This window comes from Hippopotamus amphibius, chromosome 4 (genome assembly GCF_030028045.1).
Source record: "Hippopotamus amphibius kiboko isolate mHipAmp2 chromosome 4, mHipAmp2.hap2, whole genome shotgun sequence".
In the NCBI taxonomy this organism is placed as follows: domain Eukaryota; kingdom Metazoa; phylum Chordata; class Mammalia; order Artiodactyla; family Hippopotamidae; genus Hippopotamus; species Hippopotamus amphibius.
This window is the reverse complement of record NC_080189.1, coordinates 71,704,924-71,726,835: the sequence shown is the minus strand read 5'-3', so window position 1 is coordinate 71,726,835 and position 21,912 is coordinate 71,704,924. Positions and strand designations below refer to the sequence as shown.

The 21,912-nt window shown below is 35.7% G+C and overlaps 1 protein-coding gene across 4 annotated transcripts in view; it reads right to left on the bottom strand.

Moving 5' to 3' along the window:
* The window catches only part of HDAC9 (histone deacetylase 9), a 719,791-nt gene that overhangs the window by 512,689 nt on the left and 185,190 nt on the right, over positions 1–21,912 (bottom strand). For all 4 annotated transcript variants that reach the window (XM_057730709.1, XM_057730710.1, XM_057730712.1 and 1 more), the window contains exon 2: positions 7,901–7,963. In XM_057730709.1, coding sequence (XP_057586692.1) covers positions 7,901–7,963 — 63 coding nt within the window. The remainder of the gene's footprint in view (positions 1–7,900; positions 7,964–21,912) is intronic.

Sequence of the window (21,912 nt, the reverse complement as noted above, 5' to 3'; positions counted from 1 at the left end):
CATTTCAAACACAAGTGGTAGACCATGAGGCGAAGAGGCAAGAAAGTTAAGTTCTGGGGTATTTCCAACCTTATCAACATGCAAAGAGTTTAATCATAAGTAAATGACTAGTTGCACTCTGTGGTTTGGTAAATTTCCTTCTTCCTTAAATGTAGTTTTCATTGGATTTAATTATTGGGTATTTTTAAAACACCATACATAAAAGGCTCATCACTTATTTCACTATGGAAAATTTAACACAGAAATAAATTAATGGAACTGATATTTTTTATAAAACATAATAATGATTTAGTTTTGTATTCATGAAGGACCTAAACATAATGTTCTTTGATAACATAAGTATACATTGTTTAGTACTGTAAAAACGCTTGTTTAAATTAAATTTGTTTTGTGCAACTGACTTAGTGGAAGAAGAATGAAACTAGTGGGAACAAGGTATTTTTTTGTCCTTTCATATACTGACTGTCAATTTCCCAAGATTAGAAAAGGGAAAACTGCCCGTGGTAAGGGCATTTCGCCTCCCAAGCTAATAACCACTAGCACTTCGACTTCCTTTTAAGAACGGGATAGACCATGGCACTGACACACTGTTTTGAAGCACATGCCAAAATGTCTTTGAATTTCATCTAGAGAAGGCTTGTTTTAAAAGTCATTTTCATGGGCTTTTATTCCAATTAAATTGTTTTCAAAGTATTCCAATTCAGGAAAAAAAAAATGTTAAAATGCAGTTACCATCCCAGATTGTTAAAATTGTTCATTACTCTGAAGATGTAATAACTATAACAACATACTGGCAAAGAAACTGCATTCTGAATATTTTAAAGAAAACCCTCCTTTAATATACTGAAAGCTTTACACATTATTAAATTTCTCTCAATATTTTCTGTAGCCCTCGAAACCAGCAATAAATAAATATTTAATTCAAATTTCTAATCAATGACTGCAATGCACCAGTCCACAATGTTGACTTTCCTCCTTTCTAAAAAAGTGACTTGCAACCTAGAGGGATCCAGTCTTTTTCCACAATTACTTCAATCTCTTCAGTATTAGGGGCTCCTTCTAACAACTGATAGTACTAAGAAAGGACTTCTATTCAATACTAGTAAAAAAAATTTATCAGTGTTTAAATAGATGCATATTTTCATGAAAATGAAGTAACAATTCAACTAAAAAAAAATTTACATAGACCACTTCCTTCACTTAATTATTTATATTTTAAGAAATTAAAACTAAAGAAAATTACAAAGAAGAAAATTCCAATCACCAACAAACACTGTAGAAAATACTGTGGTACCTAGGTAACGTCCCTTCTGCTCACCCTTTCTCCTTCGTTATAGAAACTAGATTATGAGCTGTTGCCTCCACCCTCCCTGGCTCAGGGAGGGTCCTAAGGAGCTAACACAGTGGTCTCATTCTTCTTTTCAATGACTTGCTAATATATGGGCAGGTGAAAGGAAACGTGCTAGAGAAATTTTGGGTAAAAGAACTTCCTTCCTTAAGAAAACATCCAAGGAAGAAAAGTTCTCTCATCTCTGTCTCTGGAATTTATTGTTCATGTAGACAATGCATGGAACGGCTACGAGCAATTCGAGACTATTGGAGGAAAAAGACTTGTGTATGATACCAGCTGGCAGGCCAGCAGAGAACAGTTTAAAGAACCTGATTGCTGTTGATATTACTGACCCTCTTGGTGCTGCCTGACTACCATGCTATTTCACTAAATGATAAATTCCCTTGTCACTGTGACTTCAAATAGGATTTTCTGTTACTTGCAATGGGAGACAACTTAGCTGATATACCTACTACTTACAGTTAATCACTGTTAGTATTTTGGCATAGTGGCTTCATGTGTGGGTGTGTAAAAAACACTTTAGAAAATATACGCATATTATAAAAATTCATACAAGGCAAAAAATCATGACAATGAAAACAAAAGCCCTCCTACCATCACCACCACACGCACACAATTTTTTCTGATTTCCTTCATTTATATATGAATTATTCTGGGAGATAGACAGAGAGATAAAATATACTTTTATAAAATGAGATATCACAAAAGTTATTTTTATTTAAAAAACATTAAATGTAAATGAATTTAATAATGAAAAACTGTAACTGAAGGGACTAGGCATACTAAATGTTTCCTTCCTATATGAGGTACTATTTCCAAAAGATATCTCTAAGATTAAATGAAGAAATTATTAAAAAGAAATCAGTGTTTAGAGCTGTTTTTTTTTTAAACCATGTGTTTCTATTTTAATCAGCAGGGAGTCTGTCCCTGCTCAGAAAGAAGATATTAGCACTTTCACACATCCCTGAATCTCACCTCTCCCCAATGTCTCATATTGATGAGAGCTTTATGAATATTTTTACATTATCTTACTTCATAAAATTTGCTTTCTGTCCTACAACCACAATCTCATGGTTGTTTGAAAGGATTCAGTTTTTGCCCCATTAACCTTACTATGCTTTCTCCACTTCTGACTGAATTTCAGTTTTTGCTTTTGTTTAAAGCTCATTTTTCCATTGTGTGGGTTTCCCTGTCAAGCAGTCTAGGTCATGTTTGAGAATGTTTAACTTGCCTACCTATTTTCTCTATACTTTAATAACATCTTGCCATTTAATAACAAATGCCTCAATGAAACATTGAGTTGCATTTCTTTTACAGCTTCAGTGATTTTTCTCCATTATCTTCTGGCATTGAGTGCTGGATAAGTTTGATAAGCTTTCTTAAGTTTCATACATTCCCTTCCTCCCCACTCTCCCCCACTGTAGATCTTTGCTTTACCTGCCTGAACCCTTGAAGAATTATTTATCATTTGAAATTCAATAGCCCAGCTAGGATATGACTCTGCGCCGAGCACTTACTTGCAGCAAATTTTCCTAAAAGATGGGAGTTCTTTCAATCTGCAGATTTCTTTCTCCTTTTTTTTCCTTTTCAGTGAAATAATCTTTCTTCATTTTTACAAAATGATCTTTTGTTTCAATATTTTGGTATATAAACTTCAGGGACATTAATAATCTTTTTGTTACCTTGTCTTTGTCTTTCTTACTATTGACTTCTCTCCAATTGCTTTAATCCATTTTCGTTTTTCATTCCCTCTGATTGTCTCCAGCCTTTCCTCTTCCTTGGTAAAGATTTTCAAGGGTGTCTATTCTGTTTCCTGCTATTTTTAATGAGTATTTTCGTCCTATAATTATCATGCTTTTTTCATTCTAAATTTGTTTCCCTAGACCTAAAATATCCTTCCTCATCCTATTCTATTGTTTTATCAATATCATCTCATCTTTGAGCTCTTGTTTTATGGAATTTATGTTCTTATTAAGGTGCTCTATTTGTGGGGAGCAACTATTACACAATTTCATGGATTCAGTGAAGTTGATGTCTTTTCTTTGGTGGGATCTGTAAGATTAGTTGGGGAAGGTTATTTCATTGCAGAGAGTGATGAGTCATTTTTCCAATTTAGAGTGTTGCTCTGAAGTCTTCATGTCTCCAGAGAGGCAGCGTTTGTTCACCTTCTCCATTTCACCAGTTTCTCTTCCAGAATCCCTTCTTCTAGTTCTCCGTCACAAGAAAAAACACCGCACCACCAAAACCTGAGGCTATCCACCCAGTTTGCTTCTCTCCAGATATGGGAACGTGAGTGAGAATTTTCAGGAAGTTGTCATCTTGTCAGTAAAATTCTAAGAAGGAACAGGATGCAGGCCCTGTTAAGTCTCTCTGTTCTGATCAAAGATGCCTGCTTCCATTTTTCCCAGTTTCTGAGATATGCTGCATTAGGTCATGTCATTTTCTTTGCTCAGTTAATGCTGAGTATTGTGTATGGGGGTGGGGGTGGGGTTGCTGGCTTATAGTATTTTAGGATCACTTCATTATGTCTCAATGGTGAGACATTATGTAGTACATTTTCAAATTTCTCATTTCCAAAATCAAACATCACCATTTTAAATTCAGAATTTGGGTTTATTATATTCTTCTGAGGAGTTTTACTGAATTTTCTTACTTAAAGAACATAACAACAATGATGCCACCTGTGTCACCCACAGAAAAATAAAATACTCATTCTTGTCCCCATTCTCAATGGGCCTACTTATAACTAGCTTTTTGATTGCTACCTATCAAATATTTCAGTTGATAACAGCCTTGTAAGTGAAGATAACCTGAGTTAGAGAATGGCAAAAATAGTAATTATGGGGAATACCAGAAGTGATTCTTGACATGACAGGAGCATTTCACAGACTTACATTTTCATAATTAGATTCTGCTTTCCAAGTAGACATAAATGACTACTGAATCTAAAATGTTCATTTTCCCTCGACAATACACACCAAGGAGATAAAAGGATTCTGAAAGGGTGAAGAGACATTTTCCTTAAAAGAAATTCAGAATTTAGATTTAAATGTTTTTCTTTTATACCCTAAAATAAGAATGCACAGTGAAAATACGAGTTTTCCTTATTGTAAATGTATTTTACAATGATGCTGTACAAACTCAAGGAAATTCTTTCATAAAAATCATTCCAATATTGTCTGGATAGCTCTGTTGTCCAACGCATTAAACAACAAGCCTGGCAACAGGAGAACACCCCGAATCCTGCCAGCTACTGCTGAGTGACCTGAGTCAATGTTTGTACATGCTTCAGCTTCTACCAGTTATCACTTATATTGGCCCACACAAGCCATAAAAGTGGAGACTGCCCTGGCAAAATGTGTCACTCATGCTGAATTCCAAGATTCAATATTATAAAGCTTTTTATTAAAAAGGTATTATCAGATCACATTGTAGAACCTAATTCTACCTTAGATGTCTAGCCTGGCTGGGTCAGTATTAGGAAAAAAATGGGAACCGTATAAAACACTTGCAATTTAACAGTATATAAAGAGGTCTGAAGAAAAAAGTCACACGCAACACAACTACAAAAACAAATGGGAACTCTAAAGCAACGACTAACGACAAAACAAAGCTTTTTAAACCATTAATCTCAAGAAATCCGCTCTTGGGGTTTCACTGTTCAATTACATATTCTGCAACTTCTTTGCCTTTGATTATTAGGTAAGAAGACATTCCACAGGAAACACACACATACATGCTACTCTGATTTAAAGTTACCATTTGCCCAAGGAAAGAATTTAATTCTTATCAGACCAGGAAAACAAAACAAACCAAAAAGCTGATTTATATGATAACTAAAGAAAATTTATCAAAACAAAAAGCCATTCCCCCATGTGACATACAATCTACCTCTTCTGGCTCTTTCAGCAAGATAGACCTTGGTATAGAAGAGCCAGAAACCCAGGTTCATTCACTAAAAATAGTAATAACAACAGTGAGTGCACACGTCAATGACATGTTACCTTTGAACTTCACAGGAGTGCCACCAGGTAAGCAAGAGGACATCATTATTCTTCAGTTTACAGGTGAGTAAACCAGTTCCACAACTGGTTAGCAGCAGAGCTCTCGCTAGAGAGCAGAGCTCTCCACTCCTGCAACAGTGCTCCCTCTACACAGCGCTGCTACAATATATCTTTTTCTCTTTCAGATCTAAAGACTCCATCCATTTCCAAGCCTATCAGTCACATCCATGCCACCCGTCCAAAGGGAGTGGAACAAGATTTATAGCTAAATGTATGCAAACACACCCTTAATTTAGCAAGTAACTTAAAGGGCAAACCCTACTGACATAGGTCAGCAGCATCCCTATCACTTCTCCCTCCCCCTAAATCAGTGATACCCAAAGTTTGCTGCATATTAGAATTAGGATTTAAAAATTCTCAATATCCAGGATGTTTCTAATACTATTTAAATCAGAAACACTAGGGATAGACCCCAGGCATCAGTATTTGGTAAAATACTCCTGGTCATGCCACCTCTGAGAGCCACTGCCTCAGAAATATCTAATAAAGACAAGGGGAATTAAGTTTAAGGGCATATAATAATATATTAAATGTTACATATTAAATGTTATATATTAAATAATAAAATCAAATGTTACAGGACATGGTGGGAAGAATGCAAATATTTTTATCTTTCAAATTTGAAAAATAAATAGAACTTGGAGTTTCCTTATTTATACCAGACAGATTTGGGAGTTGATGTCAATTGACATCACTTTTCATTTAATAGCGGGTGCTTAAATGTTGTTTCGTGTAAAACTGACAATAGCACAGGCAGTCTCAAGCACTTCCCTGCTTGAAACTATTGCTGCTTTGTGTAAAAATCATTAAATGTCAGCAAAATGACAATCTCAACTGAAGTTGGAGTAAATTTATGTATGATTATCAAAGACACTGAGAAATAGTGAAGCTTGCAAACACCTGTAGCAAGGTTCAAAGCCAGCAGACGGCCTCTGCTTGAAAGGCACAGCTTTGTTTCTACCATGTGAAAGAAATAGTAAACTTGTAACACAGAAGTAAGGACTAAAACGATAAAGTGTAGTACTGAAAGGACATCTAAAATAGTAATTTTAATAGAATTGGTGGGTGTTTAAAAATAAAATGCTAAGCAACCAGTTCCACCAGAGACACACTGGCTAACCCCTCCCCAGGCTTTTGTCAACTTTGCAGCTACAGAGGTAATAAAGCATACTGAAATTCTGGTACGTCTGCTCTCAATAAGCCGGCACTACTAATTAATATAAGTCCTGTTACTTAAGTATAAACACACAAGTATTTTGTGTAATACCAAATTACACAAAATTGCTATTTTATTCTGACTCCATGAAAAACTGGGATCAACAGAGGGATCTTAAAATCATCCTAACCGAGGTTTAAAGAAAACTTGCTTCAAACATAGACGCAGAGATGAGAAGGCGTTCAATACTAAAACAGACATCATGCCAACCTGTGGAATATTTCTTTCCCATCTAGCTCTACCAAATAAATGCTGCTTTATGCCATATTCTGTCCATGGAAATCTAGGTGGTAGATTTTTAGGTGATCTATAATTATGATTAAGCACACACAGGAACACAGATGTGAGGGAGAATTTTAAGCCAATTTAGATCGAAGCATTCTGAAGAGAACCCAAACAAAAAGTCCCCCAAGCTTTAGGAACTAGCTGTAAGGAACAAATACAAAAAGCAACAATTACAAGTGTGTGCTATTGCCCAGAGAGTCTGCTCTTTTAACAAATAGAAATTAATAAAGCTGACAACTTTCAACTCCCATCAGCAAAGCTCCTTGAAGGTACAAGCACATACACAGGGAAACCAGGAATCGTAATCTGTTACTGTTATTCCTTAAAACGTTGCACCTGCATATAACACCTTCATATGTGTGTTATGCCACTGCAACTGTCTGACAATGCTAGACTCCCCAAATGTTTTGAAGAAAATTAAAATAACCATCTGCTAATAATAATTTTATTTCATAAGTAGTTTCATTTTGGGCTGAGGAGAAAAAGGCACATTAAAACTACCTTCACAACTCCTGTAGCAAACACATTTCAGAAGGTAGGTCTATAAATAGATGTGCTTCTGTAAGCACACTGTAAATATAAAATCATCCGGCTAGAGGAGGCTGCAATGTAAGCTGCAGCCCTGATATGAACTTACCTGATTTTTAAAGTCCCATCAGAATAGCTTACAATCAGTACAGATCTCCTTTCTCTAGTTGCATAGTCAGACAAAACACCCCCAACTACATTTTACTTATCTCAATCCCATCCTTCATCAGAAGCTTGGCGATTTCATTCAGAAGCAGGCTGTCCCTGAGCAGACTGAATATGCACAGAAACAGTAATGGAAGGGATCTAAGTTAAACCCTCCAGATGCACCAAGAAAATAGCAACATCAACACCAAAAAGCAGCAAAGCCTTAAGAGAGGTGCTTTCCGGAACTGCATTTCCCAAGTCAGCCCCTTTTCACACGTAAAATATCTCAGTTACGAAAAAGGGTCTTACCTGAGCTGATCATACTGTGCATTCTCTGCTGAGCCAAGAGCTGCTCTCGTCCAGCCACCCCATCTGAAGAAAAACACGAGTCAGTCTCGTAAATTGTCTGCAGCATATTCCAATCACTCTTACTTCAGCTACATGAAAGATTCATCGCTGCTCAGTGCACGGGCCCCAGGAGCTACCCTGGCTGGTCCTGCCTCCTCCCCGAGGAAAAGCAGCGGAGGATCAACTTCAACAATGATGTCCTTTCTGTTAAGAGGGACACACACTTTTCAAAAGACCTAGCCACTTTTCCTATGTCACCAACCTGTGTACAAAGCAGAAAGGACCGAGTGGATGCTGTGGCTCTCTGGAGTTTAGGCTATCCCGGAAACTAAAAGCAGGTGAGAACTAGGAATGTGCTTTGGGGTTATTGCTTTGTCAGAATAAGTAAAAAAATATTAACTCTACCCACAGGAAAAAGAAACCAAGTAAACCTGGCTTATAGTTCCTCAGGCGGCTAGGGTTTCGCTGTAAGAACCGTCAGTCAGTCCTGCCAGTGGCTTCAGCCGGTGCCCTTCCCCTATCTGTTTGTGTGTGTGTCTCTTCCCCCTCTCTGGTCTCTCTCAGCTCAAGTTGGCTAAAGCTAGTGATAATCTATTTGCATATGAATCAACAACAGCATGGCCCACAGGCACAGAAATAGAACAATGGTCGGCCTGAGCCAAAAATAGGTCAAGCATGGCCGAGTGATTGGAGCCTGCATTAATGCATTTAAAAATACCCCAGCAAACCCAGCTGTCCAGCCTCTATCTTTCAAACCATAATTCTCTATTGCAGGGCCTTAAAAGCAATTAACCCTTTCCTCCCTCCAAGCTTGCTTTACACACTGTGTTTCTATACTGGCTATTCCCTTCCAAAGAAAGGAAGAGAAAAAAAAATTAAGAATCATAATCCTAAGAGGGCAAATGCACATACAATTCACTTCATTTTATTTTTGTAGTATGTGTTTTTGGAAAAGAGAGGAGAGAAGTGCAGAGCTCTGTATTGGTTCTAAAATAATACTGGAAGCTTTTGCTCATAATGTGGTTTCTGCCTCACCCACGCACAGCAATCCTGGTGTTCTATTTTTGTTGCCTGTTTCTCTGGCTACACTGCAGTTGGCTGTAGCACTAGAAGCTTTTCTGCCTTCTAGTTTCAAGACTGACAGGAGATTTAGTAGAGGTAGTTTTGGAAAACAAGCACGCCCCAGAATAAAATATTTGTGAAGGACTAGCCTCATTTTTTTACTTGCTATTTATGTAAGGCAATTGTCCATTTCACAAATCTTAATGTGATCTTAGTACCACCTATCAATTTTTTTGCATTCAGTGTCTTTTATATCTAAATTATACACACACGCTGCGTACACACACACATAGCTTGGACCTAAAAATGTTCCCTCTGTTTCAGCCTCTCAGGCTGACTTTAGTTCACCTGCAAAAGGAAAATAAAATGTTGTTTTTTTCTTATGGATGGTGCAGAATTACTGAATATATGTACCTGTGGATCAATAAATAAATATGGTCAGTCCCTAAGTATGAATGTTTTGCATTCATCACTACATTGATTGCGTGAAATAAAGACTTCACTTTTCTATAGAAATAGTATTGATAATTGTTGATAGATTCCTTGACGAACACAAATTGGAATTCACCTATAAAGTAAATGAGCTATAGTATGTAGTACTAAAAATTCTATGGTCTCTGGTGTACACTTATAACATCATTTCTATATGAGAAATAAATTTTGCATCACAAATTGGGTTGCTAGTATCTAGCCACTCCCAAGGGCAAACCCAAAAGTGAAAATCCACTGGTCATGGGAGCTCTTCTCCTTTCTTAAAAGTAGATCAGCAAGAAAAATAAAACTCCCAAGGCATTAGTTGCAGCAGAGAAGGAAAGGGAAACAGCAGAGTATTTCAAGGTTCCCAGGATGATCAGATGAAGGAGGGATCTTGATCAACCAGAAAGTGGGGCAGAAGAAAGAGAACAAGGAGATACACAGAGTTTTGGTGAAAAGGAGGAAGCATGTTAAGTCATTAGGCAGATAACTCACTGCTGAAGAAAATGGCACTGAATTTTCCTTCTTTCATAGATTAACTCCTATTTACTACGTAATTATATTTGAACAGATAAATTACAAGATTTTTTAAAAATGTTATTCCAAATTACATTTGACATAAGCGAAACAAGAAAGTCTTATGTTCCTGTCAAAGAGAAAAACTGTTTAATTCCATCTGCTATTACAAGTAAACTTTCACTCAGTTAAGAAACTGGTGTATAAAATTCCAGGGACAGAAATACTGCGGATCTGGCAATTTATCTCAGAAATTATGTAACCAACCACAGTATTTTAGACCTGGGAGGACATTATAATGATGTCCAACTCTCTGTCCCCTGGGGATACCAAGGTAACTGGAAGTTGATTCACAGTGTTCTCCAGAAGAGGTTCTTCTCTGAACCAGGGCAGACTCATTTTCATCTGTTTACATTTGGGTATGTAAGATTTCTTTTGAATAATGACTTCTTATATTAAGAAAAAAAACTAAGGAAAAAAATACAGTGTTTGGTGACAGGTGGTAACTAGACTTATTGTTGCTATTATTTCATGATGTATAGAAATATCAAATCATTATGTTGTGCACCAGGAACTAACATAGTGTTGTAAGTCAATCATACTTTGAAGACAAATAAACTCCTTAAAAAAAAGAGATCAAATTTGTGATTACCAGAGGTGAGGGGTAGGGGAAAGGGAAATGGATGAAGGTGGGCAAAAGGTATAAAGTTCCAGTTATAAGATAATAAGTACTAGGGATGAAATGTACAACATAATAGTTATATTATTATTATATGATACATAATTAATATGATTAATATAATTAACATTGTTGTGTGCTATATGAAAGTTGTTAGAGTAAACCCCGAGTTCTCCTCACAAAAAAATTTTTTTCTTTTCATTTTATTTTGTATCTATATTAGATGGTATATTAGATGATTGCTCACTAAACTTATTGTGGTAATCATTGACGATGTATATAAGTCAAACCCTACACCTTAAACATACAGTGCTGTATGTCAATTATATCAGTACAACTGGAAGGAAAAAAATAATTGAAATCTACTCATCTAGTACAATGATCTCCCTATTTTACACATGAAGAAAGAGACTTTCTGAGGGTCATGAAGGATGCAAAAGCACTCATTAATGGAGTTATGACTAAAGAGACTCGTTCTAACAGGTAGTCTAGCCAAGTAGGTCTAGCATTCATGTTCTCGAGTCCACCACTTTGTCTCTTACAATGATAATTATCTGAGATATTCAGAATAAATTTTAATATTACCTACTTATGAAAAATAGAATCACTCTTAATTGTCTCAGAGTGGTTTTAAATAGAATATATAAAATCAGTGACAAACATATTAAGAGGGACAATAAATATCCTAGTACAGCTCTTCCTTGAGTTAAGATGGGGTTGCTTCCCAATAAACCCCCAAATGAAAAAACATAATTAAGTCAAAATGCATTTAATATATCCAACCTACCAAACATCATAGCTTATCCTAGCCTACTTTAAACATGCTCAGAACACTTATAGAAGCCTACGGTTGGACACAAGCATCTAACGCAAAGCATGTTTTATAATATACTATTGAATATCTCATGTAATTCATTGAATACTGTGCTGAAAGTGAAAAACAGGATGGTTTTAAGTGTATCCGTTATTCAGCCAGTGATCACTGTGGCTGACTAGGAGCTGTGGCTCACTCCTGCTGCCCAGCATCTCCAGAGAATATCAAAATTTCAACTATGGTTTCTTCCTGAATGCGTATTGTTTTTGCTCCATAGTAAAGCTGCCAAAACATAAATGGAACTGAAACCATGTGTAATGATTATTAGTCAAATCCATTTCACCTGCCTCAACTAGTCAAGGTGTTTTAAGATTTGCACGTCCTCCAAGAGCACGTGGCCTAAACAATAAGATGTTTGCCTGAGTAGTTTTCCAGGAACTTGGAGTCAGCTGCGTGTGGTTTGAGTTGAGGTGGTTAAGACTGGGTAGGACCACAGACTATTCAAATAGTCAAGTCGAGTTGTCCGCGAGGTGACCTTTTGAACTTGCAGAGACCTATAGCTTTGTTACACCTGTACCTAAAGACAATTACTGCACCTTTTTCTAATCACCTTTCCCCATGCTCCCCACAGTCCCCATGCCTCAGACAGCCCTGCTTCTTTATTCTTTATCCCATCAATACCCCTAGCCCTTGACCTCTGAGATTTGTTCTCCCATCTCCTTGCGGGGCTGCCTTTCGAATAAGCCCTCTCTTGGCTGCAAACCTCCAGTGTTTCACTGTTCTGGCTTGCTGTGCGTCGGGCAGGATAAACTTGGTTTGGTTACAGAAATCACTGACATTGGGGACCATCTGTATTGACATAATATACATCTCTTGTCATTTTACATTTAAATTATGCCCTCAAACAACAATTTACAAAAATAGTCTCCAAGCTTTTATAATCATAAAAAGTAAAATAAAGTAAAACTCAAAAGAGTTAGTAGTTCTCCATTCTCAGAGGTACCAGGAGAGGGCAATCCACATAGAATAATATAAATAATGGGTCTTCATTTTGACCAAGTTATTTAATTTGAGGTTTATTTATATTTCATCCCTGTATTCTTTCAGCATTTTTTGCCATTAGCAGTCTTGTCTTTCAACTCTTGATAATGAAAACTTAGAGTGAAAAGACATTGGACGTTTATCATAAAATAGATACCACTTGTTTCTGGGAGAAAAAAATGGCATTATTAAACCCACCACCAAGTGATTACCTCTATTATCCAAGAATTTAAATATTACAAATGTTGAGGTAATTCTTCTCACATCATCTCAACAATGTTAGTAAAGAAATGTGACTAAGTTTCTTTCTGGGTGTTTGAAAAACTAATTTTACTGACTAGGAAAAAAGATAAATTTTATAAGAACTGTAAGAAGCTAATACAAATGTCAGGCTAGAATAGATGGTCAGTTTTTAAAATTTTAATATAACAAATTTTAATTCAATTTAATAAATGTTTTGGAAATTGATTTAAATATATTTTACATTTATTTAAATAAGTGAAAAATAGGGCAAAAAACCAGAATCCCAATTTAATAAAAAATGGGAATAGGCATCGAATCCTAATGCAAAATGTCATTCAAAAGTAATTATGATAATTCCAACTCTTTTTATGGGTATATGGGCAAAACAAAACCAAAAAAAGATTAAATATTTAAATTCAGTTTTAATTAAAATTTTAAATTATAGATTAAAAATATCTATATGGCATCAAAATATTTCCACAAACAAAATGATTGAAGACTCCACTGGAAAAAAGCAAAGAAGGTAGTATAACCTGTTTATTCTACCACAGTAATACATCCTCTGTTCGTCTGTAGTCAAGCACAGACTTTTCACGCACAGTAGCAAATCTTATGGTTCTAGAATCTAGATGCAATAAGATTTAAAACTTGTTTGCCTGAAATACTGAATTGTGCTTTACAAGAAAGCTACAAATTACTCACCAAGAGCTATAAGTCCTCCACTCATTCTTTCTCACTCATGTTGCTGCTTCTCCCATTCTCACATTTATCAAAGTACTGTCATGTCAATAAAGTTATACACACTTGCCTGCAGGCAACGGACTTGATTCCTAGACCCCCAAGGAACAGTAAGGAGAGGGAAAGTATAATGTACTAATTTTTATTTGAACTAGGTAGCTTATTTTTCTGAATTTTCTGTCTCTTGGAAGAACATCATCAATTCTTATTAAATAGTGGATACTCAATTTACAGATGATTCCTCTGTACTATAACAACCTAATTGGTCACTAAATGATCTTAAGGAAATCTTGCCTGGATCCAAAGGGTCTGCGAAAACATAGCAGAAATTCCAGGGAGACTTCCATATGAAAACAAAACAACTACAACAAAACCTTTAGAATTGTTGGCCTTGCTTTGACTGAAAATCATTTCTTTTCTAACTCTTCCTTTCAAATTGGATGTGTTGATCCATGATTTATTCTATTTTTAGGAGATTACAGAGTATCAGGATCATCTGGGAACTTGTTAGAAATGCAATTTATTGGGCCAGAATTACTAAATGAAAATCTGTGGGGAATCTGAATTTTACAAGCCCTCTCAATGATTCTGATGCACAATAAATTTGAGAACCAGTAGGTAAGATCATCCTTTCCAAAGCCATGATTAAATGGCTAAAGATATAAATAAATTATCTATTTTGGGTCCAATTTCAAACTGAGCATTATTATTACAGTTTCTCAAAATGAAAATAATTAAACTTGGTAATAGCCTGAAGACCACTTAATATTCAAGGTATGAAAAGACCATTTTTTCTTTTTAACAGCGTCTACGAGAGTGAGTCAAAAATTATCCGCACTCTGGTTATATTAAAACTTCTGTTGGCCACACTGTCTTATCAGCGTTTTCTGTTCAAGGCTACTGTCTGTCTAGTCACTGCTGTGCAGGTGTTACATCAGTTCATTTGTAACTGTGGTGCCAGCAAAAATGGATGCCCCACATGTGATCTGTGTGAAAGAAGAGCGGCGTGCAGTGATTCATTTCTTGTGCTCTTAGGGTATACCTGGTGCCGTTATTTACTGAAGACTTTGTGCGCAGTATGGAGAAAGTGTTCAGTCACGAAGAAGTGTGTATGAATGGATAGAGAAGTTCAAGAAAGGTCTTACAAGTGTTACCCATCAAGAAGGAGCCCGATGCCCGTCCACGTCAATGGCTGATGACAACATCGAGTGTACATGTGAAATGATTCTGTCGAAAAGATGAGGGACAGTGGATTATGTGGCAAATCATTTGCAAATCAGCCATGGCTCAAAGGTTCAACAATCAACAGTGCTTGTTACAGTGAGATGCTTATTGAAGAGCTGAAGCCTGAACTTCAGATTAAATGCAGAGGACTGCTATCCAAGGGTGTTGTGATCTTGCATGACAATGCATGTCTGCACACTTCCGCCCACACTGTCGACGCTCTGCAAACACTTCATTTTGAAGTGTTAAAGCCTCCTCCCTATAGTCCTGATCTTGCTCCACTGGACTTTCACCTCTTTGGTCCCCTGAAAGCAGCCCTATGAGGATGAGGATGAAGATTCACTTCTGATGAAGAAGTGAAGACAGCAGTACATTTGTGGCTTGCAGCTCAGCCTAAAATGTTTTTTAATGAGGGAACACAAAAGCTTGTTGACAGATGGACAAAGTGAATTGAAAAGCAAGGAGATTATGTCAAAAAATGATGTATTTGTCTTTTCTAAAAGTTAATTAAAATAAATTCTACAGCCAGAGTGCACATAGTTTTTGACCCCCTCGTACTTTGAAATACTGGTTTGTATTTCAAATTGTATAACCTTGGCTAACCTATACTATGTTTACCAAACTATGTACAAGGTATTTATAAGACCAGAAACTCTTAATAGAAATCTTAGTTTCAAGACAAAAACACTATTTTTGGCTACAGGGCTATGAAAATAAAAATTCTGGGAGAAATCCAATTAAGTAAAATTAGCATTCTAATCTTTGCTATTTGGTATGCTTCAAATTTTTAATTTATTTTATACTACTAGTATACAGTATACCATAGTATTACACTATACTAGTGTGTGTCATTCTTATGTAGCTGCACCTTTCATATTTATCACCTTGGAAATAAATGGGATTCTGATCACCTAAAATTAATAGTCATAGTTAGCATCCAGATGGATACTACATTTGAGAGCTATAATAAGACTAATTTCCACATGCTATTAAAATTATACCAGACATCAGAAAATCAACCCAGAAAGGTCATTTCTTGTCACAAAGATCAAGTGATATTTACGATACCAAACTATTACCTATCACCAAGTTAAATCAGGAGAACATTGGGATGCTTGCTTCTGAAAATAGCAACATTTTTTTTTTAATATTGCAACTAAATTCTGACTTCATAATTCAATCTAGTTGGGTGCCAACTACCACATTTTAGAAACAGCAAGCACCCAAAACATACTTTACTTATTTTTGACTGATTAAAAATATTTATAGCAATGGCATCTAATTAAAGTACAAACTTCTGCAATTGGCCATATCACTAAGTTCATCAGACATCCCATGGTATGGAACCTTTCCTATTTCAGGACTCTTAAATCAGTGCCAAAAACAAATAACCATGGCCTCCAAGGCCATTCATGTTCTGACCACAAAATGACTTAGGAACTTAATTCTTTACTTTCTTTTTCAAAATTCATGAACATATAATTTCTTGATATTACCCACACAAATCCTTCATTCTTCCATGCCTTTGCATATGCTGTTCTTATAATCCAGAATGCTTTTCCATGTTTTCCCATCAGGGAAACTCCTTTTCATTTGAAGAGGATATAATATTTTCCTATGTTCATTAAAATGTTTGTCTATTTTGCTTCTAATTAGTATAACAGACTTTCTTTTAGTGCATATTTATTTGCCTGATATTTTCCTATGTGTGTGAGTGAGTGAGTGAGTGAGTCTGTGTGTGTGTGTGTGTGTGTGTGAGAGAGAGAGAGAGAGAGAGAGAGAGAGAGAGAGAGAGAGAGATTTACCAGTTGTGTTCTACTACTGGCTTTTTTTTTTCTTTTTTCTTTTTTTGCCTTTTTAAAATTGAAGTAGAGTTGATTTACAATATTATATTAGTTTTGGGTGTACAGCATACTGCTGCATAATTTTACAGATTATACTCCACTAAAAGTTATTACAAGATAATGGCTATAATTCCTTGTGCTATATAATATAATCTTGTTGCTTATCTATTTTATATGTAGTACTTTGTTATCTCTTAATCCCATACCCCTATCTTACTCTTCCCCCCTTCCCTCTCCCCACTGGTAACCACCAGTTTGTTTTCTAAACCTGTGAGTCTGTTTCTTTTTTGTTACATACATTCATTTGTTTTAGAGTTTAGATTCCACATGTAAGTGATATAATACAGTATTTCTTTCTCTGACATTTCACTAAGCATAATATTCTCTAGGTCCAGGTTTTCATTCTTTTTTTTTTTAAGGCAGAGTAATATTCCAATATATATATGAGCAGTTTATATGTTTTGGATACTAACTCTTTGTGGGTCATATTGTTTACAACTATTTTCTCCTATTCCATAGGTTGTCTTTTCTCTTTGTTGATGGTTTCCTTTCCTATGCAAAAGTTTGTAAGTTTAATTAGGTTCTCTTTATTTTTGCTTTTGTTTCTTTTGCCTTAAGAGACAGATCCAAAAAAATATCACTATGATTTATGTCAAAGAGTGTTCTGCCTATGTTCTCTTCTAGGAGTTTTATGGTTTTAGGTCTTTAATTGATATTGAATCTTATTTTTGTGTATGGTATGAGGAAATGTTCTAATCTCATTGTTTTACATATGGCTGTCCAGTTTTCCCAGTACCATTTATTGAAGAGACTGTCTTTTCTCTGTTGTATGTTCTTTTTTTTTAAATAAATTTATTTATTTATTTACTATTTATTGGCTGCATTGGGTCTTCATTGCTGCTTGTGGGCTTTTTCTAATTGTAGCAATTGGGGGCTACTCTTCCTTGTGGTATGCAGGCTTCTCATTGTGGTGGCTTCTCCTGTTGCAGTGCACAAGCTCTAGGGTGTGGGCTTCAATAGCTGTGGCATGTGGGCTCAGTAGTTGTGGCTTGTGGGCTCTAGAGCACAGGCTCAGTAGTTGTGGTGCACAGGTTTAGTTGCTCTGCAGCATGTGGGATCTTCCTGGGCCAGGGATCAAACCCATGTCCCCTGCATTGGCAGGCAGATTCTTAACCACTGCGCCACCAGAGAAGTCCCTGTTGTACATTCTTGCCTCCTTTGTTGTAGAATAATTCATGATAGATGCCTGTGTTTATTTCTAGGCTCACTATTCTGCTTCTTTGATGTGTCTGTTTTTGTGCCAGTACGATGCTGTTTTGATTACTGTACCTTTGTAGTATAGTCTGAAGTCTGGATGGGTGATACCTCCAGCTTTGTTCTTCATTCTTAACATTTCTGTGGCAGTTCAGGGACTTTTGTGATTCCATATCAATTTTAGACTTACTTGTTCTAGTTCTGTGAAAAACGTCCTAGATATTTTGATAGGAATTGCACTAAATCTGTAGATGGCTTTGGGTACGGCCATTTTAACAATAATAATTCTTCCAATCCATGAGCATAGGATGTATTTCCATTTTTTTGTATCATTTTCAATTTCCTTCATCAATGTTTTATAGTTTTCAGAGTATAGGTCTTTCACCTCCTTGGTTAAGTTATTCATAGGTATTTTATCCTTCCTGATACAATATTAAATGGGTTTGTTTGTTTTTTTTACTTTCTCTTTCTCATTATTAATATATAGAAAAACAACAGGTTTTGGTACATTAATCTTGTATATTGCAATTCTGCTGAATTCATTTAATAGTTCTAATAGTTTTTTGTGGACAGTTTGGGGTTTTCTATATAAACTATCATATCAACCTGCAAATAGTGACCATTTTACGTCTTCCCTTCCAATTTGGATGAATTCTATTTCTTTTTCTTGTCTGATTGCTGTGGCTAGGACTTCCAATACTACATTAAGTAGAAGTGGTGAGAGTGGGCATCCTTGTCTTGTTCCTGATTTTAGAGAGAAAGCTTTCACCTTTTCACCATTGACTATGATGTTAGCTGTGGGTTTGCCATAAATAGCCTTTATTATGTTGAGATATGTTCCCTCTATAACAACTATGGTAAGAGTTTTTATCATGAATGGATATTGTATTTTGTCAAATGCTTTCTTCTGTATCTATTGAGATGATCATGTGATTTATATCCTTCCTTTTGTGAACCTGGTGTATCACACTGATTGATTTGCAACTATTAAACCATCTTTATGTTCCTGGAATAATCCAACTTGGTCATGGTATATGACCATTTTTATATATCGTTGGATTCAGCTGCTAATATTTTGTTGAGGATTTTTGCTATATTAATCAAATACATTTTCCTGTAGTTATGTTTAGTAGTGTCTTTGTCTGGTTTTGGTATCAGAGTAATGGTGGCCTCAGAGAATGAATCTGGGAGTGTTTCGTCTTCTACAATTTTTTGGAATTGTTTGAGAAGGATAGGTATATTAGATCTTCTTTATATGTTTGGTAGAATTCCCCCATGAAGCTGTCCAGTCCTGGATTTTTGTTTGCTTGGAGTTCTTTAAATTACAAATTCAATTTCACTACCAGTGATCGGTCCGTTCAAATTGTCTGTTTCTTCCTGATTCCTTGATTGATCTCTTTAACTACTGTGATAGACAGTTTTCTAGCCCTTTATTTTTACTCTTTGCTTCTTTTTAAGTATAGCTTTTGTAGACAGCATATTTCTGGATTTTTTCCCTCTCATCCCATAAAAAGTCTCATATTTGCTAAGTTCATCAAAGGGAGATAGTGGCCCTTGCTGGTTCAACATATTTTCAAAAGCAAAAAAGTAGTAAACCCATTTCATCCTTCAGAACTCTTCTCAAAGTTTATCTCTTTAGAAAAGCCTTCCCTGACCTGAGCTGCCATGAATGAGAGGACCTAACTCTGTCCTTAATTCTACCATAACATAAATCATTGGATATTTTAACATTGGTTACGCCTCTGTTCCCCACACTAGACCTCAGAAAGTAAAGAACAGAGATCTGTCATTCAGCTATGTGCCTAAGCCACTGCCCAGGCTAATGATGAGCACTCTATGTGTGTGGATATATGTGGAATGAAATTTCAGAAATTTTAGCAATTTTTCCTATGCTCTTAAGGCTCTTCTTGGCTCTAATCACCAGTCTGGCTCCTGCTGCAATTATTCTACAGGATGCAGTGAAATGACTCTTCTAAAACCATCAAAGCTCTAGTCAAAAGAAGTTCCACTTTACATTTCCATTGACTTGAAAGGTTCCTTTTCAGTCTTAAAGAGATCCTACATGGTCTAAATCTTTTGAAGGAGGGGCTTTATGCTCACATATTTTCTAAATGAAAGATATATTCTGTAAACTGGAAACTTAGGCTTCAAATATTAATTTATATTTGATTCATAAGAACTATAGAATCTCTTTTACCTGAAGGGTAACTACATAACATTCTAAATCGTGTGACATATTGGATGGAGAAGAAGCTCTGGATTCAGACAGAATTTGACTTGAATTCTAGCTCCATCACTTATTAGGCAGTCATGAGCTGTATAGCTTGGATAAGTTACTTAACGTTTCTGAGTACAGTTCCCTCATCTTAAAAATAGGAAAATTAACATCTGCCTAGTAATGTTGTTTTAATATTTAGAGATAGTGAATATAAAATTCCTACCACTTTGACAAGAACCTATAGGTACCCAGTACACTGTAGTTATTATTATTACAGTACATTATTAATATACAGATCAAGAAGTGAATAATTGAGAGCCTACTTAGATTTCTATATTCTGAACTAAGATAATTCCTGCTTCTCAAGATCAGCTGCAATGTTGTAAAACAGAATATAAAGATCATTAGTTTCTGCTGTTTCCTAAAGGAAAAAAATGAGTATATATAAGCTAGGTAAGAAAAAATAGAATGGAAATTCTTATCATATTATTATAACTCTCTAGACTGATAAACAAACCATATATATTCAAAAACCCACTGATTCCTAACTGCAAAATAAGAAATGGAAATAATGAACAAGAGAGTGACTGGTAAATGCCAGGCTATTTTCTATGTTTACTTTGTAAGGTCAAATTAGATATTTTAATATAAGGAACAGAGATTAATAACAACACTCACACGAAACACAGAGACTTCACTGGGTACACTGAATTACATCTGTGCTTGTCATTTAATCGAAACCTAGGAATATCTTCAATCAACAATGCATTCCCCATAGTTAATATTTTCATTCCAGATGGCAATGACTATCTATTTAAAAACCAATAAGCTAATATTAGTAATTTCACCTGAAGCTATAACAACCTGTTTTTTGTAATGAAGTAGGAACTGTTGTCTTCTTATTTTGGCTCTATCTGAAGGGAATTTTCAACATTACTTCCGACAAGGAGAAGGGAGCATCTGGAAGCCAAATTCACTTATTTTAAAGTCAAGACCTTACTTAGATTAAAATTTAGTACTTTTTGATTATTTGAATTATTCATAATTAAGTATTGAATTGATGGAACCCAACCTGGTTAAAGGAAACTAACATCTCGGAGCAATTAATGTTCTAAGGACTAAATGGTAGGGAATTCTCAGACATAAGTTAGTGTTTCACGTCTATTAGCTAGGAGAAAACATTAGTAAGAAATATCATTTAAAACCCTCAGGAAGGGACTTCCCTGGTGGTGCAGTGGTTGAGAATCTGCCTGCCAATGCAGGGGACACAGGTTTAATCCCTGGTCTGGAAGATCCCACATGCCACAAAGCAACTAAGCCCATGCACCACAACTACTGAGCCTGCCCTCTAGAACCCCTGAGCCACAACTACTGAGCCTGTGTGCCTAGAGCCTGTGCTCCACAACAAGAGAAGCCACAGCAATGAGAAATCTGCACACTGCAACAAAGACCCAATGCAGCCAATAAATAAATAAATATTTAAAAAAATAAAAGCCTCAGACATTCCTTTAAAATATGTACTTCACTCAAAACAGGATCAACCATACGTACAGCATTATATTTAAAAAAATAAACTTAAAATGATATAAGGGATGAGAAATGAGAATCCACAGTTACTCTCAAAAGCTATGCTAACATGGTTACTTTTGCATATTATGGTATGACTCCTACTATCATATTTTTTAATATCTAGTCTAGGGTAAACCTTAAGTAGTCTTTTTGCTATTTTCAAATGAATCATGGATTATCATGACATCTCAGGAATGTTTAACTAGTAGAATCATTAAACAGTAGAGTATATCAAGCTTTCAGACATGCAAATGTATATGATCAAATCAGCTGATAAGAAAGAGCAAGATAAGATGA